The sequence below is a fragment of the Mus musculus genome, chromosome 1 (genome assembly GCF_000001635.26).
Source record: "Mus musculus strain C57BL/6J chromosome 1, GRCm38.p6 C57BL/6J".
Classification (NCBI taxonomy): Eukaryota; Metazoa; Chordata; class Mammalia; order Rodentia; family Muridae; genus Mus; species Mus musculus.
Window position 1 is genome coordinate 66,855,379 of NC_000067.6, and position 26,132 is coordinate 66,881,510.

The 26,132-nt window shown below is 42.5% G+C and overlaps 1 protein-coding gene and 2 non-coding genes across 3 annotated transcripts in view; 2 read left to right on the forward strand and 1 right to left on the reverse strand.

Moving 5' to 3' along the window:
- Positions 1-7,931, reverse strand: part of Acadl (acyl-Coenzyme A dehydrogenase, long-chain) — a 32,471-nt gene extending 24,540 nt beyond the window's left edge. The window contains exons 1-2 of the mRNA NM_007381.4: positions 7,795-7,931; positions 2,021-2,176 (exon numbers count right to left, since the gene is read on the reverse strand). Of these exons, the coding sequence (NP_031407.2) occupies positions 2,021-2,176; positions 7,795-7,871 (233 nt within the window). The 5' untranslated portion in view covers positions 7,872-7,931. The remainder of the gene's footprint in view (positions 1-2,020; positions 2,177-7,794) is intronic.
- On the forward strand, positions 1,263-1,325 carry Gm27934. Its single transcript, XR_003949221.1, has one exon. It is a non-coding gene; the product is annotated as a U7 small nuclear RNA (small nuclear RNA).
- Positions 7,932-11,418: 3,487 nt separating the features above from the next.
- Positions 11,419-11,548, forward strand: Gm25832. The gene has a single exon (XR_003949284.1). It is a non-coding gene; the product is annotated as a small nucleolar RNA SNORA17 (small nucleolar RNA).
- The last annotated feature ends 14,584 nt before the right edge of the window (positions 11,549-26,132 follow it).

Genomic DNA, 26,132 nt, shown 5'->3' on the forward strand with positions numbered 1-26,132 from the left:
TGGGTGGGTAGGGGAGTGGGGGGTGGGTATGGGGGACTTTTGGGATAGCATTGGAAATGTAAATGAGAAAAATACCTAATAAAAATTTAAAAAAAAAAAAGAAAAGGATTAATCAAGAGAGGCCAGTTGGGGGACTAAAGAGATGGCTTGGTAGTTAAGAGCACTTGTTTTTTATGCAAAGGACCTGGGCTCAATTCCTAGCACCCACACAGTGGTTTGTAACCATCCTTAACTACAGTTCCAGAATGCACAGGGCACACAGACATACTTTTGAGCAAACATTCATACACATAAAATAAATAAATCTGTAAGACTTTTTAAAAATGATCTCAATGGTATAAATATTCAGAAGTGGCCAATGATCTACCAAGTTTCTCTATGACGACCTTTTTAACATACTTTAATTAATTTTTAACATAGAAAAACAAAGACTGAAATGGACTAAGAATTTACCACTTAACCATAGGTGCCAGGTTCTGTATGGCTGTGGAAGGGTGGTGTGGCAGGTTCTAGCCCCTGGAGCAGAACCAATGGGATGCCAGTCTCCACAAGTGCGGACAGCTGCAGTAGGCCTAAGGCCCGCTTGCATTGTAATGTAGGTATTTTTCATGTTCCCCAGTATGTTCTCCCTGACAACATTATGACTCCACGATAATTAGAAACAGCACGAGTCTAGTAGTTGAGAATGTGTCTAGTTATTGTTCCTCAAAAAAAATGGTCATGCTGTGACCTTCAAGACAGCCTTTAAGGCTGTGGAAAAGAACTCTGAAAACATGAGTTCTAGAATATATAAACAGGATTCCTCAACTATGCAAAATATAAGGATGCAATATGAATGGACCTGAAAGAACAGAGGCAGCGGTACTCATGAGTGGGTAAAGGGAAATGAACAAAGTTTATGGTTCAAGCAATAAAGGAGCACAGAGAAGTGAGTTAGTGGTGATCTCAGGGCAGGATCCCACCCAGTTAAGCATATTGTTTGTGTTTACAAAGGCAGGCAGATCTCTGACAGTGCCCAGTGAACTGCATAGGACTTTAACTTATGCTAAAAAAAATGTACTTGCTGCCTTTTTCTAAGAATCAAGGGGCTATGCCATAAAATGCTGATTCATGGGATAATCAAAAGGGAACCTGAGATAAGTGATTAAATTGATAAGCAAATAAGACTGGGCTTTGGTCTGCAAGAGCTGAGCTATTCCAGAGAGCTAACAGCTCTTTTCGAATGTTGTCAAGCAGGTTGGCTGAGGAAAAGCTATCTGGAGAGCTATTGCAGCTCTTTTAGCACTTTTCTAGAAGGTTTTCTGACCTTGGTAGAAAAAGCCATGAGCTACTAGAGGACTCTAGAGAGTTACCCTGAGCAGACCACAGAGCTGTCAGCTTGCACCCATCACTGACTTCTTTCTGCTGCTCCCAAGCACCCCTTCCTCAGCACCCTCTCTCAGCTTCAGCTGGTCCTTGGCATTTTTGCTGTTGTTGTCTTGTTTTTCTTAGGTTCCTTTGTAAGTCCACACATTTTCACACTCTTGAACGACACATTTTAAAAGGCTGAATGTGGTGGCACAAGCTTATAGCCCCAGATACTTGGGCAACTGAGGAGAAAATGCTTGTACTTGAATTCAAGACCAGTCTGGAGAACACTATGATACAAAATGTCTCAATAAAATAAAATTAGTAATATTGGGCTGGAGAGATGGCTCAGTGGTTAAGAGCACCAACAGCTCTTCCAAAGATCCTGAGTTCAAATCCCAGCAACCACATGGTGGCTCACAACCATCCGTCATGAGATCTGATGCCCTCTTCTGGTGCGTCTGAAGACAGCTACAGTGTATTTAGATATAATAATAATAAATAAATCTTTAAAAAATTAGTAACATTAATAGTAATAATAAAATACTTGCAAAACTTAGAAATCCTACCTATTATCTCAACAGTATTACAGTGAAGAACAGTGAGTGGGCTAAGGCAGTACCTTTTCTATCATGTATGTTACATACGTTACAGCAGGGAGGAGGGCACTTACTCTGTGTGGTGAGGAATCACTTCTTCTTGGAAAAACTTCCTTACACTCTCCCGGAAAATGTCATGCTCCGAGGAAAAGATTCTCCTGATTCCAATGTCAGTTAATTTTTTAGCAGAAGGAGTTTCTAGACGCGCTTCTGCTCCAGAATGAGAACATCTTAAAGAGACACACATGAAGAAAATTAGGTCAGCCATTACTCTTCATATCCAAATTAATGCCAGCGAACCCTGAGATATGCTTTCCATTAGCTCTCCTGACCTCCCAGACCCCAGAGCCCTCCCCAGCCCTCCCACCACAGCATTTTGTCATAGTTCAACTGTCTCCTTTTGGAAATCGGTAAGGTGGATAATATCTAGATCTAAACACAGGGGTGAGTTGAGGTGAAGTACAGTGTCTCTGAATAGCATCTGGACTTAACTGCATGAAAATCAAATAGTATAACAGAATAATAGTGGTAAATTTTCATGTCAAGTACAATTTTTAAAACAAATCAAACTCTCCCAAAGTAGCACATTCAGAATCCTAGCTGCAAATCTCGGTAACACAAGACACGAGCTGTATAAACGTCACTGAACATTGCAGTGTCAATCAAAATGCCCGTTGGAGCCTACTGCTGTGTCGATCAAAATGCCCAACAAGACTCTGTGTGGATTTGTAGAGAATGCCTTAGAATCTTCGGCTGACATTTCCTTTTGCTCTCCATCCTTCTCCGTCCTCACACCCTTAGGGAACATGAAATGACTTTTTATCAGTTCCCTTAATTCAACTGTATTCAGGGTTGTGTTTTGTTTCTCCAGAGGTTCCCCTAAGAAGGACATTACCTCATACATCTTCAAAGTCATACCTGAATAAAAACTTTTTTAAAGAAAAATTATTTTATTTGAAAGCAAAAATGTGGGTTTTCAAGAGCAGGGTTAATCCATTCTCTCTGGTAGTCTTGTCCTTCACTCTGATGTACATGATGAGTCCCGTGCCTGACACTGCATGCGGGTCCAGGCATTCAGCATGACTTGGGTATTGCAGGCTATTCGACCACATTGTGGTAATTACTGGAAAAACCTGGCATTGTGGTAATTACTGGAAAAACCTGTTTCTAGTTATGGTGTGGCTCAGCCCTAGCACACACCTTTAATCCAAGACCTTTCTGTTTACTATAAACAGGATTAAATAAAGTTAACCACAGGTCAAAAGGCAGTGCAAGCAACCAGTTAACCGGGAGTGGACATAAGAAGAAGAAGAAAAAAAAAAAAAAAGAGAGAGATTAAGAGGAAGTCAGAAGGATGGACAGATACAAAGTAGACGGGATCAGTTTTAAGGGTTTTTTGGACAAGGAAAGATTGCCTTTCCTTTTGGGGAGTCAGCTGAGGAGAAAGGTCAACTGGGCACTTTCTCTGCCTCTCTGAGCTCCAGGCTTTCACCCCAGCATCTTGTTCCTGAGTCTTCATTGGTAAAATTGAACAATTGAGATTTTGTTTTTAAAAAAAGTGGGAACTGGTATCAGCAAGTATTCTGGACATTGTTGGAACACACCCTGACCATTATTTGTTCAAAGCAGTTGCCAGTGAATATAAAACCCATCAGCACTGGGTAGGCAGCCAATGAGCTCTAGAGAGCAAACGAAGGGCTTAAAGATCTTCTAGTCTGAGTTAGCAATCTGTAACTCTGTTTAGTAGTGGGCAAGCCATTTTTACCGAGGTTGGCCACCATGCTGATGAGGGTCGAAGGTTTGATCCTTCACAGCATACAGGTGATGGGCAACTTAGCAAACCTGGCCAGGATGATGCCTGTCTAGTCACCAAAGGAAGAGATGTTCTGGAAGTCTGTGGCTATCACATGGGTACAAGTACCAATACATCTACATACTCTGGTAGACACAAAGCTCTTCTCTTTTAAGGCCACGGTGAGATCTCTGTAATGGGACACAATAGACATAGGTGCTCACTGGCTCCCCCCAACTCCAGTGCTACTGCAGCTCTAATAAGCCAGTCCTAGTTTTCACTGCTCCAAGGCTGAGTCTCTAAAAATGTCGTAACACATTAAAATGTGGAGAAAACTTATTTCTGCTTTCTGTTAAGTTCTAACATAGGTTTCTCTCTTCCTTTCCTGGACCCTTGTGGGGAGCTTTTTGGTGCTGCCTGGCAGGAGTCTCACATTGGGCCAGGACAAGGAAATGGGCTTCAGGCAGTAATCTGACATGGGGCCATGACAAGGAAGTACACTCAGGTAGTAATCTAATTTTAGGCTAGAACAGGGAAGTAAGATCAGGTAGGAACCTAATTTTAAACTAGAATAGAGAAGTAGGCTTCATGCAAGAATCTGATTCTGGGCTAGGACAGGGAAGTAGACTCAGATATCTTAGCCACCCTGATAAGCCTTAGAAACAAAGATCATGGGACTTTTTATTGCCTTGCTTGTCCTTGGCTATCTGTGTTTATTGTCTTGCTTGTTCCTTAACCTAGAAGTGACCTTATTAATTGCAAGTAATTAAAATGGAATAAAAGCAGTTTGGGAAAAAAATAAACCTGCCTCAGCCTCAGAACTGGCTGGGGTCATGCTGCAATGTTGTCTAATTGTCTTTTTTTCTTTTTAATTCTCACGTCTGCTGGCTTGGTCAGGCCCTGTTTTTTCTTTAGTCTTTTTTTTTTTTTTCTAGAAAACATCTATTTCTTAATCATACAAAGCCATGATAAAAGTCATAGAGAAGCTAGGGGTGGAAACCTACAGCCAGCATCATGCTAGGAAAACTCAAGCCATTCCCATTAAGATGGGAACAAGATAGAATGACTCTACTCCTATTTAATGCAGTGCTTGAAAACTTAGCTAGAGCAATAAGACAAGAAAACAAAATAAATACGATGCAAATGGGGGAAAGAAGTCCACACATCTGTTTGCAGATGATATGAATTTACCTAGGAGTCTCTAAAGACTCCACCAAAAACATTCTCAGAGCTAATAAACACTTTCAGCAAAGTAGCAGGATACAAAGTTAACATAAAATTCAGAGGTTTTCTATATGCCAATAGCAAATATACTGAAAAAGACAGCATGAACACAGTCCAGTTTGGTCTGTCTCCCCCTCCCCCTTCCCTTCCCCCTCTCCCTCTCTTCTAGGAATAAACTTAACCAAGGAAATAAAAGACTTCTACAATGTAAACTAAGACACCAAAGAATGAAACAAAGGACAACACCAGAAGATGGAAAGACCTCCTGGTCTCAGCTCAGAAGAATTAGTATTAGGGCAATGGCCATCCTGTCAAAAGCAATCTACAAATTCAACGCAGGCCCAACAAAAAATCTTGGGCTATTTTTCAAAGAAGTTGGAAAAAAAAGATTTTAAAATTTATATGGAGGCACAAAACACCAAGGATGGCTAAAGCAACCCTGAACAAAAGAATACTGCTGGAGGTATCATCACCCTGCGTGTGAGCTACATTACCAAGCCATTGTAATAGAAACAGCATAGTAAGGGCAACAGAACGCAAACACACACACACACACACACACACACACACACACACACACACGCACACGCACACGCACACGCACAAACCAATGGAACAAGGGACACAAATATAGATGCTGGCATCTCTAACTCCCTAATCTCTGATAAAGATGGCAAAAGTATATACTGAGGGAAAGACAGATGAATGGAGGATGAAAATATGGTACTATATTGGGTTCTTTTCTGTTGGTGTGATAATATTCCATAGCCATGGAAGAAAGGGTTTGCTTGGGCTTACAGCTACAGAGGGATAAGGGTCTACTACCATTGGGGCCAGAAGGCATGACAATAAACAGAGGGCTCAGGCAAGAAGCCGAGAGCTCACATCTTGAACCACAAACACTAGGAAGAGAAAGCAACTGGGAAGAGGAACAGGCCAAATCCTAGTGATTACTTCCTACAGTGAGGTCACACCGGTCACCAGAGACACCAAACTGCTATCCAAGCTTTAAAGGTCAGAGAAAACCAGGCACAAGACCTGCAGGTGGTTTCTCAGATCACAACAAAGTTTATTTTATCCCTAATAACTGAGATGACTGCTTTCAATTTATTGCTATGAGGTAAGCATTTTAAAGTATATATTTGTCCTCCGTGTAAAAGCAACGCTGAGATTAGAATACCAGGCTTCTGAGATTCAGGTGGAATTGTTTATCACTATAAAGTAGAGAACTTGTGTGTAAATCTGTCTGGGTCTTAAAATGGTACACCCTATAATATGCTAAGAAAAAAAATGTAATATTTCTAACTACAGAAAAAAGAAATGCATAAATAAACACTTTCCTGCTATCATTTACTTGGCAGTTAAGTTTGGTGAAACATCAATTTTCAGTTTGGAGACACCTGTACTGAACAAATCAATAGCCTTCAGGCTAGTGTCCGTTGTTTTCTCTGTCTTTTAAGTCAGGGTCTCACTAAGCAGCTCCAAGGAAGCTTCAAATTCATCATGATCCCCTGGCCTCTGCCTCCAGTGTGTGTGGAGGGGGAATTACAGGCCTGGGCCACCGCTTTAAAGCCTCATTTACATAAAAAAAAGTCAGACTAAATGAAATGACCCATTGGCACACTCAGGCCCTGGCAGCTGGATGTAAACGTTCTTGGGCTCAGCCTAGGCCTCGCTCCATAAATGCTGACTCAGACTGCCTTTCAACTGGATCGTTGGCCATTATACTCATAACCCTTTAAGAAACCCGTGACGATAAAACTATAGCTCCTGGCTCACTGACCATTCTCCAATAATCCTCTGTAAGGCAGAGCTTCTTCCCACACTTGAATCAAAATAAGATCATTTGGGGGGTTCTCTAATTAAAAAAATACAGAAATATTATTAACATAAAAAGAAATAAGAAAAGCTAGAACAATAGGAACACACCCTTTCGCAGCATCCAGCAATGAGTCAGCTGGCCTGTCCTTTGCCACCGATGCAGGTGTCTCTGTTCATCTTCAGGGTGCTCTAATTTTAAGAGCGTCAGAACATCACTTCCTCCGGAGAATAGAAAAGCATTCCTATCTTAAAGTCCTCGGAACTTTCCCAAGTCTCCTCCGGATGGATAAGCTTTACCACAGCACTGTATTGTACTTCGCAACAATGTGCTAATTAGCTCATTTAAATGTCCTGCCACCATAATTAACAAAGCTTTACACTTCCAGTCTGCTTTATCCAAGGAATGGATTTTTAGACAGGTAAAACTTGATCTCAGTATAAACACCCCCAAAAGTCTCTAAAGCTCTTGGGAGCTGCCCATTAATCCCTCTACATTTAATTAGTTTAAGGATTTAGTAATAAGTGTACAACTAATTTATCAGATGGGGCCTACGCCTGGACGCCTGAGTCGGGATGATTGAAGTTGCTCTGGTCTTCCGGTCCCCGCCTCCGCACACCAAGTCCCAAGTTCACTGTCAGGTGGCAGTCCCCAGTCTCCGTTCCAACTGGGCTAAAGGTCGCACTACTCGGTGGCAGAGCGCCCAGGGGGTGATCGCTCCCGCTAAAGCTGGGACAACACTTTCAAAGTCAGTTCACGGGACACTGTAGGACGTGGGGCGGGGCCCAGGCCTGGAGCGAGCATTAGGGGTTGCCTTGCCTTTTGGGGCGCGGCGGACCGTGGTGGGGACACCCCGAGTTCTCCACGCCACAGCGGGCAGCCCCGGGTTCCGGAGAGAAGGCCCGGTCCCTTCCTCCGGCCGCGTCGCCCCGGCTTGACCGTAGCGCGTCACACCCCATCCCCAGAGCTCCGCCGCCCCGGCTGCCGGTACCCCAGGCTGTACCCGCACTCACCGGGCGGAGGGCAGCGGGCGTGGCGCCGAGCGGGCGCTCAGGACGCGCAGGGAGCGGAGGAGCAGGCGCGCAGCCATGGCGGGATGGACGGCGGCGGACGGGACTGGCGGGCTCCGCGGCGGGGGCAGGCGGACAGAGGGGCGGCCGGACGGCGGGACGGTGGGGCGGGCCTCGGGGACAGCCAACTGCGGGCCGCAGGGCGGTGCCGCCAGCTCGGGCGGGGTCTGCGCCAGGCTCTGCGCGACGCCCCGTGCGCCCTCCCCTCCCGGCTGCAGGGCTGAGCGAGGGTTCCCTGGAGAGTCGTCCCACCCCCGCACTGAAAGGTGCATGGAGTTAATTTTCTAACTTCGGAAAGCTCTCTGAATGTCGATAAATGTATGAGTACTCACTGTAAAGGATTGTGCTGATTTGGTTTGGGTTTTTTGTTTGTTTTGGTTTTGTTTTTTTCCTTGCAAACGTTTGTAGCTACTCTTTGAAAATAAATAAGTAAGTATATTTGATAACGGAATAACAATTGGTTCAATTCTCCAATAGTACTTGAACTCGCATATGGTTGTTTCCTTTTTTTGTTGTTGTTTTGGTTCAATTCAAGGACATGTATTATTTGGGTTTATGGATTTGATGATTTGTAATGGGAAATGCCTGACAGGTTTTGAACTCTAAAGAATGTGTACATTACATCGATTTCTAAGGAGGCAAGGGGGCCTTTCTAATAACAACAGTTACGGAATCTGAAATAGTGAAAGTGAAAGACATTTTGTGTTAGCAATCAACTACTGACAGCCCACTGAGTAGGACATACAGAAATGTTTCAAAGAAAAGCTTTAGGGTTTCACGGCACCAACAATCTGGAAAACATAGTCTTTTTTTATTTAAAAAAATAATTTTAGATTACATTTCATTCATGTGTGTCGTCTGTCTGTCGTGCACTCATGTGGAGTCCAGAAGTTCCTATCAGATGTCTTCATCAATTGCCCTCCAGGTTTCTCACTGAACCTGGAGTTTATAGATTTGGCTAGCCGGTTTGGTAGTGATCTACCTGTCTTTCTGCTTCCCTAGGGCTATGTTTACAAATGCTCAGAAGAGTCGTTTATTTTCTAGGAGTAACTTGATCTGGTTGGGGGTGGGGCTGTTTGTTTTGTCTTTTTTTTTTTTTCCCCGGGTTTCCTAGTGGCAGAATTAATGCAAATGGTGTGTGTCCTTGCTCTGTTGCATTCTTGCTAAGGCTAACTGGAGGCACGTTTGTTTAAGATCCTGTTCATCTGGTTTATCATGAAGTTATTGTTTCCTTTTATAAAATAAAAACAAACAAGTAGTGTGTGTGTGTGTGTGTGTGTGTGTGTGTGTGTGTGTGTGTGTACACTTATTCCTGGGGATCGGACTCAGGCCTTACACATACATATAAGAAACAAGCTTGTAAGTGTAGGATCAGCTGTATTCTAATGATATGAAAGGTTGAACAATAACCAGGATTTCACAAACCCCTTTGAGCCATATTTCTCTTGTAGGAGTATTACACATATTGCTTGAGAGTTCTACAGGCATGCCTTTTTAGAGGGTATGAGGCAGGGTTTCTTTGTATTGCGCAGACAACTGTCCCAAACTTCTGCACATTTAAACAATCCTCCTGCCTTAGTATCTGAGTAAGTAGGGCTTCTGACATTTGCCACGATGACGAAGGAAGGGCATGCTTTTAGTTATTGAAATGTCAATGGCAGCCTAAACTTGAGCATTAAAAGAAAATTAGGAAAAAGATGTGATGGGGAAATCAGGAAAGCTCTCCAGATGGAAGAAAGGAATCGATGGGCAAAGGAACCTGTCTAACTGGAAAGTTTATGTTGGAAAGTAGGAAATCCAGGCCAAGAGGGAGATAATCTCTGGGCAAGACCTTAGCAGAGAGTATAGTGCAAATTTATGTCTGCAACTTCCTGGATTTGAAGTTCTCAGTTTGGAGATTTAGTGGATCAGTTCTTGCAAAGGGCCAGGCTCACAGGTCTGCAGTGGTCACTGGCAGGCAATGATTGGCATTTTTAAATGAGTACTAAGTATCTAACCAGGTAGTTTACATTTGGTGTGATAGGAAGTGAAGAGTGCTTATGGTTGAGGAGGGCAAAAATACATATTCATTCGTTCTTTCATTCCATAAAGACTGAGTTTCTTCTAACCATAAACATTTGACCTTGTAGACAATAAAATACATGCTTTCAAAAGGGGCCATCGAACAGCTATGAAAATAGGAGTAGCAAGGGCTGGAGAGATGGCTCAGTGATTAAGAGCACTGACTGCTCTTCCAGAGGTTTGGGGTTCAATTTCTAGCATTCACATAGTGACTAACACCTTCTGTAATTCCACTTGGAAAGATTCTGAGGTCTTTCACAGGCACTAAACATACTACTAGTTACACAAACATACAGGCATATAATTACTATTTTTAATGAAAAGGAGAATATTACATCAAAGAGTGAGATGAAAGCAGAAAACTGATGGCCTAAAGAAAATGAGCTGAGCAGTAGTGACTCCGAGTTACTCTTTATTCACCTCATTTTAGGGCATAATGGAAAACACACAAGGAAAGAACATTCTAGACTGCGGCTGAAAAATCCCCCCTTAGAGTTTCTTAATCTCTCTGTGTCTTCGTTTCCTTATTTGTAACATGGGATATTAATAGCATCTACCTCATACCCTGGTTGTGAAGCTAAATCAAGACAAAATATGCAGAACATCCATTCCAAGGCACCGTAGGAGACCAGTACACAGTAATGTCATGACTCTGTCTCCTCACCCTAAATCTAAGTGGAGGACATGGTCTGCTCAGGAAACAAAAACCAAGAACCCTACCCTTCCTTTTATTCAGTTCCCATTCATTCATTCATCTGGGAAGTGTTTGCAGCAGCTGATCCTCCTACTCCATTTATTTTTTACTGGACAGGTTGGGTCATCCCTTGAATTGTTTCTAGACCCCAAGGAGGAAAACATGGGATATGAAACTCTCCTCTCCATTTCTTATTCTTGTTCTTGTTCACCTGAGAGAAAACTTGACAGCTAATGCCAACAGTTTTCAACAGTCTTCTTTAGCAACACTGTTTAGAAAAATCCTGGCCTCAATGACATTTAGCCCAGAGTTTAGAAACAACACAAGGGATTTTTGAAGTTGATGTTAAAGTAGGCTGAAGGACAAAAGAATTTCATTTGTCTATAGTCTAAAACCAAGCACTATTTCTGGCTTGATGTTCTGATCTGGTACAAACAACTGTTGACAATGTCAGAGCATTCGTCCCTCAAGGGGCATTGTAATTTCTAGGCCATAATACAGGGTTTAACCAAGTGCTTGGAATCTATAAAAGTCAGTTAGCTATGAAAATGAGTAAGACAGTATCACTATCTAACAGGTCACACAGTAAGATAGCAGGAAATCTCGGAATTACGAAGCCAATAAATGGGTTAAAGTTCAGAGGTTATCTGATTAAAAGAGAAGCAAGACAGGTACGAAGAGGCCAGGGCTCATCTGGAATCTCCTCTAGGTATGGAAACTGCTATAGCTCACCTGGGTTTTCTGTGGCCACATTAAATATAGGTTGGTTAGTACAGGCCAGGTACTGGGAGGCGTGAACTTAGTGGATCTAAGCTGCCCCTAGAGGCTTTGCTTTTGTGGCTGCTGTGTCACAAGTGTATCAGGAGGTGGCACAAAGGAGAGAGACTACGCTATACTCAGTGTTCTGACCTGTAAACGTCTGAATGATTAGTACCTAACACTCCCTGAAAAAAAAAAAAAAGCAACCCTGAGACAGCCACCACTCCAGCTCTACGCAGACCCAAATGAGCTTCTAGGGTGTGATCAAACCAGAGACGAGACAAGCCCTGCCTGGGCCTGTGAGTCCCAGATGACCACCAGACTGACACCATGGGACCCAGACAGAAAGCTAGCCTGAGATGACCACCAGTCTGCTGCTGCACAGTCCTTGGGGGTTGAGGTGTGTGTGGGGGGGGGCGGGGGCAGAACATGACCAAGATGATCCTGTAATGTATAGATGGGGCATAACACTCCTGAGAAAACTACTGAGATGACTCTAGACATTCAAAGACCCACTAAGAGGAACAAGTGGTGGAGAAATAAAAATAAAGAGAAACAAGAATGTAGGCACAAAGAGAGAACTGGAGATTCGGGGTAGTGAGGAACAGCCTGATATGAGTAGCAGGTGATCCCACCAAGGACCATGGTGGGGTCTTAGACTGTACTGCCATCAGGGGCCATGTCTGGGTCCTTGGCCCTGAAGCAATGTGGGTCTGTTACCACCTGTCTTAGTCAGGGTTTTACTGCTATGAACAGACACCATGACCAAGGCAAGTCTTATAAAAACAACATTTAATTGGGGCTGGCTTACAGGTTCAGAGGGTCAGTCCATTATCATCAAGGTGGGAACATGGCAGTATCCAGGCAGGCATGGTGCAGGCAGAGCTGAGAGTTCTATGTCTTCATCCAAAGGCTGCTAGTGGAAGACTGACTTCCAGGCAACTAGGGTGAGGATCTTATGCCCACACCCAAAGTGACACACCCATTCCAACCAGGTCACACCTATTCCAACAAGGTCACACATCCAGATGTTCAAGGATATACTAACCATCACACCACCCAAGGCCAGGCAGACATTCCTGGTTGGGGCTGCTGCCCAGGGACATGTTGATGCCTGAGGGCTGTGCAGAACTGGCCCCAACCCTCATCTGGGTATCACAAGAGAGCTGGCCTGCAGGTATGAGAGTTGGAGAACTAACCCTGTCCATAGCCAGCTGCAATACTCTGGAGAACAGCCAGAACATCAACCAGGAAGCACAGGCTCTGGTTGTAGGAGTTGCAGGTGAACCACTCTTGAGGATATGGGCATGGGAGAACTGGTCCTGACACTTGTCTCCCACAAAGTGGCATGGGTGAGGAAGAAATCCCTCTTCTTCAACTCTTCCTACCTATGGCAGGCAGGTGACCTGGCCCCAAGGTCATGAGAACAGGAGAGCTGGCCGTGCCCCTCACCTACTGCAGCACTCTTGAGAGCAGACCCTCCATCTCACCTGGGCAGCATAGTAGAGCTGTGCGGGTTGGGAGTGAGCCAACCCCGAGGTTATGAGCACTGGAGAGCTTCCTATACAGTGGCATGGGTGAGGGAGAGGTTCCCCTTCCTTGCCCCTTGCCACCTAAATCAGGCAGGAGAACTGGCCTTGTGGTCATGAGAGCAAGATATCAGGGCCAGCACTTTGTCTGCTGCAACACTAGGGGGGACAGGTCCTGCAACTCTCCCGGGCAGCACAGTAGAGCTGGACCTGATGGCATGGGTACAGATGAGCTAGCCACAAGGGCATGAGAGTGAGAGAGTTGGCTCTGGCCCTTTCTGGCAGTGGCACTGGATGGGCAACTGAGGCAGAGTGGGAGAGCTAGCCCCTGTGGTATGGATGCAGAAGAGCTGGGAGACTGACCAGCTCAAATACCTCTCAGGTCCAAATGCAGGGCCTTTAATGGGTCTACCCCACAATCTACCCCCATCAATTAACTGCTGGAGTGCATGGAGGGCTGGTCCTACAGACCCAAAACTACAGGATCTCCATGACACAAGGCAACAACAGGATATCCAAGAACAGTGAGGATCCAGTATTGATAGTGTAGCAGAAGCTAGACTCATTGCAATGAACATTTGCAAGCAAAGAAGTGTGGACAAAAGGGTATGCTATAGAACACACTGTAACATATTATAGCTTCTACAATGGGACTTTTTTTCTCTGTTGTAGGGGAGGTTGCATGGGTGGAGGGCAGGTTCTTGGGGAAGGAGAGATGAGTTTTATTGGGTTTCATAATTGAAATTCGCGAAGAATTAATAAAAAGTTTTTTTAAAAAAGAATCATAGGGACGATTTTCACATAATGGAGGTAAAGCAATTAACATACAGATTGGACTAAAATAAGCACTTGTAACTAATATTGTCATCAGTTAGAAATAACCGTATTTTAGATACAAAAAAAGCATTTTAATTCAAGAGCATTGTTTTACTTTTAAAATCAGCCATCCTGACTATATTTGTTTCTATGTGTAATAGTCTTTTTCAATACTGTTTCTCTCAAATTTGTTTTCAACCTAGAGATTAAGAGATTAAATTATTCTACTTAAAGAATTATCAGCATTCCTCCTATTTATTGATTTATTCTTTGACTTCCTCTTTCTTCCAAGTACTGAAAACCAAATGCCACATTGTCAATAGATTTCAATGCTATTTTGGTCACGGGCAGAGGGTTGTACTGGCTTATGGAGATAGCTCAGAGTCCCTAATCTGTAGCCATAGAAAATCTCTCCCCTAGATCTTTGAATTTAAGTAAAATGTTTTGTTTTGTTTCTCAAAGACTAACCCAACATTTTATGTTGAGAATTGACTCTACCAGTTTGTCCAACTATAGTAAAATACTATAGATTAGAGGACTTAATTTTTTAATTAGAAATATACAGATAATAAATAATAGTTATTCATTTCTCTTAATGCCAGAAGTCACAAACTAGAAGATAAAGGTATAGGCAGATTCGATGTTTGCTGAGACCCAGTTTTCTCAGTAATTTGTTGTGACTGAGGGGTGAGGGATGCCTCTCAACTCCTCTGTAAAGATGTTGTCTTAGTCACTGTTCTACTGCCATGAAGAGACACCACAACCAGGGCAACTCTTATGAAAGGAAGGTTTTGATTGGGGGCTTGCCTACAGTTTCAGAGGTATAGTATAATATCATCATGGTGTAGAGCATAGTGGCATTCGGGCATGCAGTGGAGCAGGAGCTGAGAGCTATATCCTGATCCGTGGATGAGGAGGGAGGAGGGTACTAGACCCGACATGGGCTTTTGGAGGATTTAAGCCCACCCCTCAGTGACACACTTCCTTCAAGGAGGCCACAAGCTCATAATCTAATCCTTCTCAAATAGTTCTACTCACTGATGACTAAGCATGCAAATATAGGAGCCTGCGTTCTTATTCAAACCACCACACATGTTAACTCCATTCATGAAGGCTTTGCTCTCTGACATTTGTCACTTCCCAAAGCTTATAACTCCTAACACCCTCAGAGTATTAAGATTTTACTCCATGTGGATACATAGTGTGTGTGTGTATGTGTGTATGTGTGTGTGTATGTGTGTGTGTGTGTGTGTGTGTGTGTGTGTGTGTGTGTGTGTGTGTGTGTGTGTGTGTGTGTGTGTGTAGCATAAACACTCGGGGAAATGCAGGGACCCATCTTTGCTTTCCAGATGAATTGTTTCTTGTTGGGGTCTGCTTGTAGATTTTTTCCCCTGTTCTGTGTTTCTACTTGTCTATTCATGTAATCGGCAGCATGTTTATCAGGAACCAGTTTATATGCCAGTTAATGAGGCTGGGACTTGTTTGTGGGGGCAGACTAGAACAGAAATATAGGTCAGATGTTGATGCTGTAATGAAGATTAGTCTTTTGTCTATTCATAAGGGAATGACTCTGTGCTTGCACTTTGATCTTGAGAAGAGTGACAGAATGTTGGAGAAAAGAGGGAAGGGAGTATGGGAACCAGAAGAGAGAAAATGTGTGTTAAATACACAGATGCTAAGAAACACTAAATGGGCTCAATCTGCTCTCCCAAATAACACAGGCAGCAGACATGTACTCACTTATAGTAATAGTAGACTTCAGAGCTTTCAGCTGCAAAATGGAATATCAGAAAGAATTATCAGTAAAATGAAAACTGAAAACTGCCTGGCGTATGCTAAACTCTCTCTCTCTCTCTCTCTCTCTCTCTCTCTCTCTCTCTCTCTCTCTCTCTCTCTGTCTCTCTCTCTCTGGTCTTCTCTATGTAACCCCGACTGTCCTGAAACTCTTGATGTAAACCTAGCTGGACTCAAACTCACAGAGAGTCATTCACCTTTGCCTCCGAAGTGCTTGACTTAAAGACCTGTACCAACACACCCAGCTAAACTCTTATTCTTAAAATATTTTCTTCTTGACCTTCCTACTTGTTTGGGAAAGATTCCCTTCCCTTATTTATGGATCTCCCTGTTTTCTTTCTGTCTTTATATTTGCTTTCATTTGGCAGTGGATGGTATGTGCTGTGGTACACATACAGAGATGAAAGGTCAACTTGTGGGGGTTGGTTTTCTCTTCCCACCATAAGGGTCCTAGATAGCAAACTCAGGTCATCACCCTCGGCGGCCACCACCTTTGTCTGCTGAGCCATCTTGCCAGCTCAACTGACTGGTTTTCCAAAATGAAATTTTCACAATAGAGTCTGGGCTTGGGGTTGGTGCTTGGGAGGGTAGTACAAGGAAGACTTCACTACTCTGTGAAATTTAGTTAGAAGACACCCACCTCTGCCTGACTATCCAAGCCCAAACCTTCCTGGACTTGAGTACATAATGGCTTTTGCATGTAGTTGAAGAAAGACAGGGGAAAGCCATGAGACTTTGGTGCTAAAGACTGGCATAAAAGGAGAAAGTGAGTGAAGAGTCTTTCGGGACTTGCTGCCCTGATGCAAATGCTTTAGCTCGCGTGCCAGCGCAAACTTCGTTGCCAGTGCTGTCAAAGGAACAGAGCCAACTCTTGCAGAATCCAGAAGTATTCTGTCCTTGCTGGCTGTACAAGGTCGTGCCAGATTTGAAGATTCTGGCTGCTTGCCTAATGCCTTTACATTCTATCTAAATCTGTGCTTCAGGCGGTTGGAGGCCACAGACTTGCTAAATCTACCTACCTACCTACTAGGTAGAAAGCAGCAGGAAATCCCAAGGGTTCCCCCAGAGACCTCTTTCTGAGCACTCAAAGAAGGAAACAAGCTGAGCTATCGCTTACTCAGAATTCTTGGGAGCAGAACTGTCTCAACTTGAGAGTATTGTTTATACATTTTGAGATGAGAGTAGGACCTAAGTCTAAGCACAGAACTCACTTGTTTTATATAGAACTACAAAAACAGTGAATTTTATGAAATTTTCAGTGTCTCTTTCTTCTGACTAGAACCTATCTAGATCAAATGAAGAATTTGTTACTTGTTCTATCCTTCTGGTATTCAAAGAAGGTTGCAACATTCAGAACATTTGAATTAGCAAAACTCAGCCGGTTTTAATTTTCTTGTCTCTACAGAGGGAGCTGATAACTCTAAATTATAGCTCCATGGTCTGCCCAGCTACTCATGGAAAGAATGTGGGTTATCTGTGCTACAATGTGTTGCCTTTATTGCTGAAAAAAAGTACTGGAAAAATGTTAACCTTGTTGGCAGATGCCCAAAGAGTTAATAAACAATATCTCATTCTCTCCATTTAAAAGTATCTATAATATCTTTTGGGACATTCAACAGTGTATCTTCATGATCCACAATACTAGTCATGAATCTGAAGGTATTTGTACTTAAAATTTCACTTAATTAAGCAAGAACAATATAAGCTTCTGAGAAATTTGTATTTCTACAAATAATACTATACTTCCTGCACATACACACAATATAATACATATGATATATATGTGTTACTGCTATCTGTCAAAAATACCATGTGTCCAATAAGCAGCCAGTATGGGTTCCCTGGACAGAGTTGGCATCGGGTCAGAGTAAGAAACGGGATTTCTTCAATCAGGACAGTACAACCCAAGTATTTCACTCAAGGTGACTGCTGTTATGAACGAACCTTCACTTATTGGGCCTCATATAACTTTTGGCAAATAGCAGTAACTGTGCAAAAGTTTGTAGTGGGTGAAAGCTGTCCCTTTTCCCAGTACACTCAGATGAGAAGCAAAGGCACAAGGAAAAGGAGTTTCAAAACTGTGTCACTTACGTACGCATTTACCAAACATACGTTTGCCAGCAAGCTCAAAACAATTCACACACAATTTAAAAAACAAGCAAGCAAACAAACAAATATCCTTTTGTCCTCTTAATAACAGTTCCTGGCCTTTGGTTCATTTGCAGCTGACTCAAAGATATTCTACAATCAGAATTCTGTTATTATGTGTGTGCAGTATACACACATACATGTTTATGCATGCACATGTACTATGTAAAAGACAGAGGGTGTCTTGGGTATCTTTGCTCTCAGTGAATGATATTTCTTTTTTTCTCCTTTATTTTTTGTCATTGTTGAGTGTATTGGTTAGTTTTATTTCAATTTGACAAAAACTAGAGTCATCAGAGAGGAGGAAGCCACAATTAAGAAAATGCTTCCATAAGATCAGGCTATAGGCAAGCTTGTAGGGCAGTTCACATTTATGGTTGATAAGGGAGCGCCCAATACATTATGAGTGGTGCCATCCCTGGGCTGGTAGTCCTGTTTGAGACTATGAAAGGCAGCCTGTTTTCTAGTTAAGCTAGGTTTAAACCCTGGAGACTCAGCAGGTGTTCCCGTAAGGAACAGAAGGTGTTTGCCTGCCATGCTCCTAGACACCTGGCTCTTGACTCGAGGCCTCAACTCTTCATAATTTTGTGACCATCAGTCACATAGGGCAATGCCTCAAACCCTTGGCATTCTGTCTGGACTCCACCCCTACAGTTACCTGGCAACAGTCAGGTAGGCCTGGCCCACTATAAAAGGGGCTGCTTGATCCCTCCTCCCTCTCTTGCCTTCTTGCTCCTGCTCTCTCAGCATTCTCTCTCCCTCCACATGGCCATGGCCGGCCTTTATTTTTCTACTCTCTCCCTCTCTCTGCCTTTCTCTGCCTCTGCTACCCTCTTAGCTCCTCTTCCCAGACACTCCTCCCTGCAAAAGGTATTTAACTTCAGGCCTGCCCTGAGAAAGTAGGGTACAGTTTTACTCAATACAACTCTCTGCCATGACAATAAATGCCTAAAACTATGGACAGTCAGTCTCTTCTTATCAGGTTCTGCCATGGTGGAGCAATGGAGCAGGTCTTCCTCTAAAGAGCCATGTCTAATCTCACACAGGAAGCCTGTCTGCTTTCTCAGCCATGGTCTCCACCACACCAAGCCCCCTAAGCAAGCCAGAGCCCTCTCCTCCTGCCCTTTTCCCTTCATCCCTGGGCCAGAGCCAGCCCTGTGGGCCCTATGTGGGTGCTAGAATCCAACTTGGGTCCTCTACAAGAGCAGCAAATATTCTTAACCAATGAGCAATCCCTCCAGCCCTCCATATTACCATTTTTAAACTTCGACTTGTCAAGTGATTTTCTGATGTGTTATTTATTCTCTTTTAGATTGATTTTATCAAGCACGTACATACACATGTAGTTATGAAATGCTGTAAAAACCAAAATGAATATGACCTAATCCATAGCCATAAATACATACTTGTCTCTTGATAGAGATACAGATATACACAATACAATAGATTAAGAGACACAACTATAAAAGCATCTACAAATTGTCAATCAAGTATGGGGGACACAGTTTCTTGATAGTCAGAACTATGTCTAGTTTGTGATTTTCATAATACAAGGTACCTGTGGTAGGGTGAGGAGTCTTGCGCATGTTAAAGACTTAACAACTGTGGTGGTTAGAATATGCTTGGCCCATGGAGTGGCACTATTTGGAGGTGTGGCCTTGCTGAAGTTCAAACCACCATAATGATATTTGATAAGTGAGTGTAAGGAGCGAGGAAGCTGACATGGAAAAGGTGAACAGACTCCTGAGCTTTTTGAAATAAACAAAGGTGTGTTTAGAGAAACCATAGATGGGGGTGTAGGTTTTTCATAATTAACTGTCAAATAAAATGAAGGTAAACAACTAGACGACAACTTTCAGCGTGCGCACAGAAAATAGAAGGCCGCAAAACCACAAAGATTATTGAGACAATAATGCATCTGTCATCCAGGAAGTGGTAAATCCATGTAGGTAAAAGCCTACTCAAACAATTGTGCTTTTACATTATGTGATAAAATTTACACTCTCCACGTATAATTTTTTTAATACAAAATTTTGGTATCTACAACTTTGACTTTTTACCTAACATATTTAGTTACAGTGTTAAATTTTGGTTAGTGGGAGAATTTAACAGCTTCAGAAAGTTATAAATTACTATTAGGTACACGGGTTTTCTATTGCTCATAAACATATTTTCTCTGTCTCTTTGTCTCTGCCTCTTTCTGTCTCTCTGTTTCTGTCGCTATCTCCATTTCTCTCTTTCTAGCTTCTCATTATGTAGCTCAGACTGACCCCATACTCACACTCCTCTGCTGCCTCTGCTGCCTCTGCTGCTCAGTGCTGGCACTGAAAGTGTGCATCACTGTGTATGGCCTAAGAAGCTCTTCTAACAGGAAAAATTCAAAGTCTTTTATTGATCTGCTAAAAGTTTTTATTCGATGGTGAGTGAGCACTCTTGAGGAAAGTTCTCATATCATATTTTGTGAAGCAGTCAAAATCTGTGCAAAGATCCTGCCCACATAAATTCGTTTCCTGCTGTTGCTATAACAAACTGTACTGAATTTAGTGTTTTTTAAAAATGACTTGAATTTTTACCTGACTTAAAGAAGTCAGAAGAATGAAATCAATCTCGCTGTGCTAAACTCAAGGTCTTTCCACATTGTGCTCTTTCTGGGTCCTTGAGGGAAGACATCATTCCAACTTCCACTTCTGTCTTCACAACCACTTCCTGGTTGGTCTTCCCTCCGGCTGTTATGATTGATTACATTGGGCCCAACCCACCAGGCATGCATAATAATCTGCTCAATTTGTAATCCTCAATATAATGCCTACCATAGAAATTAATAGATTTACAGGTTTTAGAGATCCACACGTGTTCAGGTTTTCAGCCTACCACAATGACTTAGCATGTGGTATTTAGAATAAAAGTCAATTTAGGTTCGTGAGGAGTAAATATGATATCCATGTGAATGAATTCATTTGGCATTGGGTCTACTGCCACTTTAAAAATATTTTCTTCCAATAGACTTTGTACATCTGCAACTTCCACTTGTTTTATCCAACACACATTTGTCTTGCCCATAGTAAGTGCTCAACAGTACTGCCTACGCATGCTCAAACAGAGCTCTTCAGTGGATGCCTATTCACTGCACCTGACATTTCATCTCTTCCTGCTTTGTGTGTTTATCATCTCAATCAATAACAGTTCACAAGCCAGAAATCCCGTTACTTGATGTGTAATGTGCATTTTTTTCAGTAGATTGCTAATACCTAAGATGGTAAAGATATAGAAATTCTTCAACAAATACTTATTTAACTTAATATGGAATCATCTTTAGATTAAAAATAAAGTATGAGGTAATTTTTATGAAAGTGGTTCAGTGAGTGTATTAACCTCTGGTAAGTCTGAATTACAAGATATAAACTCAGTAAACAGTGCAAAATACAACATATGCATAAAGACTCCTGGGGGAGGGGAAGGGAGGGGAGAGGGGACAGTTAGGGGAGGGGAAGGAGAGAGGGGAGAGTTGGCTTTCTGGATAGGACTCAAAAGACACTGATGAATTTCCCACCATACATACAGAAATTGATCCTCTACCTTTAAGACTCTCCAATCCCATTTTATGAGTTCAGAAAGGGTGTGTGTTTGGCAGTGGGAGACACATATTAACCAAACTTTGTAGAAATGGCTCAGTGAGAATGTGAAATTGCTAATTCACAAAGAGAAATACAAGTCACAAAAGTAAAGTAATTCAGTTATCATTATCTTCACATTTATTACTTTAGGCAGATATTATAAGAAGCCAACTTATAATCGTAAGGTCACCTAAGGAACATTGTTTCTGAAGAAGGGCTGTTACATAACTGGGATATTGGATAGGATCGGGTTACAGTACCTTACAATGGCTGAAGCCCCACAGGCTATGTTTTCCCTGAGAATGAATGGGTTTCTCCTGCACCTCTATATACCCAGTAGCTCCTCCTTTCATTTGGAGGCAGGGTTTCAGTTTGTATCTCAGCTTGGTTTTGAAGTCATAGCAATCCTCCTGCCTCTGTCTTTTGAGCATGAGTCACCACGGTGCTTCTAGTTTTCCCCCCATTTTAATTAATGCCATGTTTCAAATAATAAAAGAATGCATCAAGTTGTCTTCTGAAAAATATTCTTTTAATCTGAAAATCCTCCTTATCTTTATCATTAGACTAGATAAGGGGGTACCAAGACTTGCTCAAAATGATTATTGGGTGCCAAACATATTCTTGCCTACTTTTGTTATGTAACAGCAACTTACTGTTGTTTTTAATATGTAGGGCCTAAGCCTAGGGATTAAAGTTGAAAGGCAACTTTTTGCTGTGTTTCACGGTAGAGCCCAGGGTTTCAGGGTGGGAAGTACAGACTACCCAATCAACCATTAGAAATGATGATAGTGGGGACGTGTGATTTGAATATGCTTGGCCCAGGGAGTGACACTATTTGGAGGTATGGCCTTGTTGGAGTAGGTGTGGCCTTGTTGGAGGAAGTGTGTCACTGTGGGCATGGGCATGAAGACCCTTCTCCTAATCACATAAGGTAGCCAGTCTTCTCCTAGAAGCCTTCAGATGAAGATGTAGAACTCTGCCTGCCTAGATGCTGCCATGCTCACACCTTGATGATAATGGAGTGAACCTCTGAACCTGTAAGCCAGCCCCAATTAAATGTTGTCCTTATAAAAGTTGCCTTAGGGGGCTGAAGAGATGGCTCAGGGTTAAGAGCACTGACTGCTCCTCCAAAGGTCCTGAGTTCAATTTCCAGAAAACACTTGGTGGCTCACAACCATCTATAATAGAATCCAATGCCCTCTTCTGATGTGTCTGAAGACAGCTACAGTGTACTCATATAAATAAAATAAATAAATCTTAAAAAAAAAAAAGAAGAAGAGTTGCCTTGGTCATGGTGTCTATTCACAGTAGTAAAATCCTAAGGCAGGATACTTATTGGGAACCACACCCATGTATATTTAGTGGAGATATGACATAGTGTAAATCGGTTCATTCAATGACCTGGAGGACAAAGTGTCACCTAAAGAAGGATCTCATTCTCATCTCCATGCTCGTGTCTTAGCTTTGATACCGATGGGCCATTATGCTGCTCTACTGGGAATCAGCTTTGAAGATAAAGTTGTTAATAAGAACAGTGGATCTCATGGCAGTGTGCCCACCACTTTACTTCCTTAGCTTGACTGGGATGCTGTTTAAGATGTGTGGCTCACACACTCAACAAACCTTTGAATAATGATGCTGGCTGAGGCTTTAAAGCAAGAAAGGGGAAAAACCACATCCGGAATACACATCAATCCCAAGTAATCAGAATCCCTACCTGTCATCAGTTAGAATGGGAAGCGTCCCTCCGCAGGCTCATGTGTGAGCATTTGGGTTCCAGCTTGTAGTATTATTTCAGAGATTGTAGAAGCTTTGGGACATGTGACATAGCTGGTAGAGCTGTGTCACTGAGGGCAAGCATTGAAGGTTAGACCTACTTCTGGTTCCAGTTTCAGTGCCTTGCTTCCTGTCTGCTGCTGTGCAGTGAGGAGCCCTGTATACACACACTTCTGCTACCATGAACTCTGTCACACCTTCCCCACCATGATGGATGGACACACCCCTAAGACTGTAAGCCAAAACAAACCCCTCCCCTCTAAGCTTCCATTAACAGGTATTGTGTCATAGTGAAGAGAAAAGTAGCTGATAGATAGCAGAAGGCCAGCTCCAGTGTTCTTATTCTCTCTTGAAGGTAGCCATGGGGAAAGTGTCTGTGTGTGTGTGTGTGTGGGGGGGGAAGACATGGTCTTCCAAGATATTAGTGTTGCTCTTATTATAATAATATGAAATGGAAACTCATTCTTTGGAAAGTCAGTTGGATGGTGTTTTGCTGGGGCAAACATGTGAAAGAGTGTTTTCCTGAAGTGGACACAGGTGAAAGACTAAGGTAGATTTGTGAAGAAACATTTATCTGAAGCAGACACATGAAAGTATGTTCTGCTAAGGCAAACATGAAAAACATGTGATGAATTCTTTACTAATGTCACACATGTATTGGTCTGCCTTACAATGCTTAGTTGAGCTGCATTTGTCAGGACTCCATAGAGAGAAACACAGCAAGAAACTTCTGGTGGTGTGCTGCAGTTTCTTGCTGCTTCCACGGAATCTGGCTGATTGGCAGAGTGATGTCAGCTGAGACAGGAGCATGTGCTAAGGCAAGACACTGCTGAGGCAAGACCCATGGAGGACACAGGATGTTTGGAGAGTATAAATAGGACTCGATGGACAGTGATGGGCGCTGAAGCTAGGCTTGTTTATAGAGCTAGCTGGGCAATGCTTGTGGGTCTTGTGTCTTCCCTGATCTTTGCTTCACTGAGTGAGGCACAGCTGAGAACTTCTCCTGACATCCCTCCCTGTCTCTCCTGCTTATTTGTGCTGAGGCTAAGGCCTGGCAGCCTCTGCTAGGTAGTGGCATCACTGCAGATTTGTGTTTGCTATCCCAACCAACTCTACCTAACTGGACTGCTGTTGTACCCATGGAACGTTTGTGAGTGTATCGGAGCTGCTGTTGCTAACCTGTGAACTGAACTGCCAATTTCCAAACAACACAGACAGAGTTGTTCCAAAGAACCTTTCTAAACAGGTCCACTTCCCCAGTATCCTTTTCTCACTACCTCTGGTGGGTAGTGGGCTAAAAGGGAGGTTAAAGTGTTTAAGAACCATTATTAAAAATAGATGCTTGAAAAAAATTTAAAGTTACCTAAAATTAATGTTAGGTAACATTTACTTAACTTGATTCTCAGAAACTGCAGTCTCTGGTGTTTAGCACCTCATCATAAAACAGTGGGGAGTTAAGTAAAATAGTCTTTATTCTTATTTCTGAAGGAATGCCACTGCTGGGACTAGGGGGTTCTACAACTCCTAGTCTGTGAATGAAAGTTGCAGGAAGAAAAAGGAACACCTTGAAAAGTGATTTTAACCTTTATTTCTAAGTTCTTCTTCTCCAAAAAAATTTCTCTCCTCCAAAAGTTCTTTCCAAAAAATTTTTCTCTGCTTTCTTTGTCTCAACACTTATACATCTTTCAGAATACATGATCACATGGCAAAAAGTTTACCATGAGTTTACACATAACTTCAGATCATATATTGAATAAGAAGTTTGCAACAGAGATGTTTACATATGTATCCACTTAGACTAGTTATCTAGCCAAACATTAATTTTCTGTCACTGGCTCCACAGGTTTATATAAAGTGGTGACTAAATTATCATTGAAGTTTTGTATAGTAAACCCAGTCAATATTTTATCTTCTGCCCTTGTACCTACAATAAATCATTACTTCCCTTTCATGACCTTTGATTAAGTGTTTTACAACAGTTCTTGTAATGTGTTCTAAGTCGTAAATGCCTGCTTTCTATCTCGGAAGCAATTAACTCATGACACAGGGATACTGGCAGAGTTCTAATTGCAGTTTTAATATCTGAGAGACCTTAAGTAGCAGTCCTTTTATAAAAGGCCCAATAATTACTAGTATAATTTTAGGACTTCCTATAGGATCATCATTAAGAATTAAGAAATAATCTATTTGTCTGTATAGCATCATTACAAGATAGTACATCTTGATCTGCGGAAATATACTCAAAAGGGTGGGCTAGTACCTAGTGATTGTTATATATATTTAATAATAACAGGGAAAAAAGCATATTAACAGCATGAATATTTCCTAAAATGTACTCCCTTTGGCCTTGCCTAGAAGGGCTCATCAATCGTAGTTTTATAGTCCATGGTGAAACCATTTCAGGAAATCACCTGCTAGTTTTTAGCTTCTCCTTGATGGCTCCTGGCAACTACATCATCCTCTCGGAGTAGAGGGCTAGAAGGGCATTTGGCACTGCCTTGCATTGGCCTTGAAGTCTGTGTGCCACTACTGTCTGTGGGTCGCTGTGAAAGAAACATGAAATTTCAAGACCTCTAAGTCATATAAAGTACTCAGAAATTGCTGGTTATTTGTGAGCCTAGAGGCTGCCTGGGGCTGAGAAAAAAGAAAAACAAACCTGGGTATGCCCCGTAGTTAAAGCATTCCTGGGAACAGCTTAACCTTAAAGATAAAGAGGACTGTGAAGACACACAGGGCTATCTGAACTGAGTCAACAACTCACAGAGTTCTGACACCCTGCACGTACATGTAATTTTTCTGCTGATGTTTGAATAAGCCAATAGTGTGTCGCTATGCTGAATTCCACACCCCTAAGCCCCTTACCCCATAAAACCCCTATCTTCCGAGCCTCGTGGCCGACATCCGTTATCTCCTGTGTGGGATGCATGCTGATCCAGAGCTCCGTCATTAAACGACCTCTTGTAATTACATCAAGATGGTCCTTCATGATTTTTTGGGTGCATGTCGAATTGGGAATTGAGTGGGGGGTTTTCCCGCTAGGTTCTATCAGCTGCATGGACTTTCCTTTGAAACAATAGATAAATGAGCCTT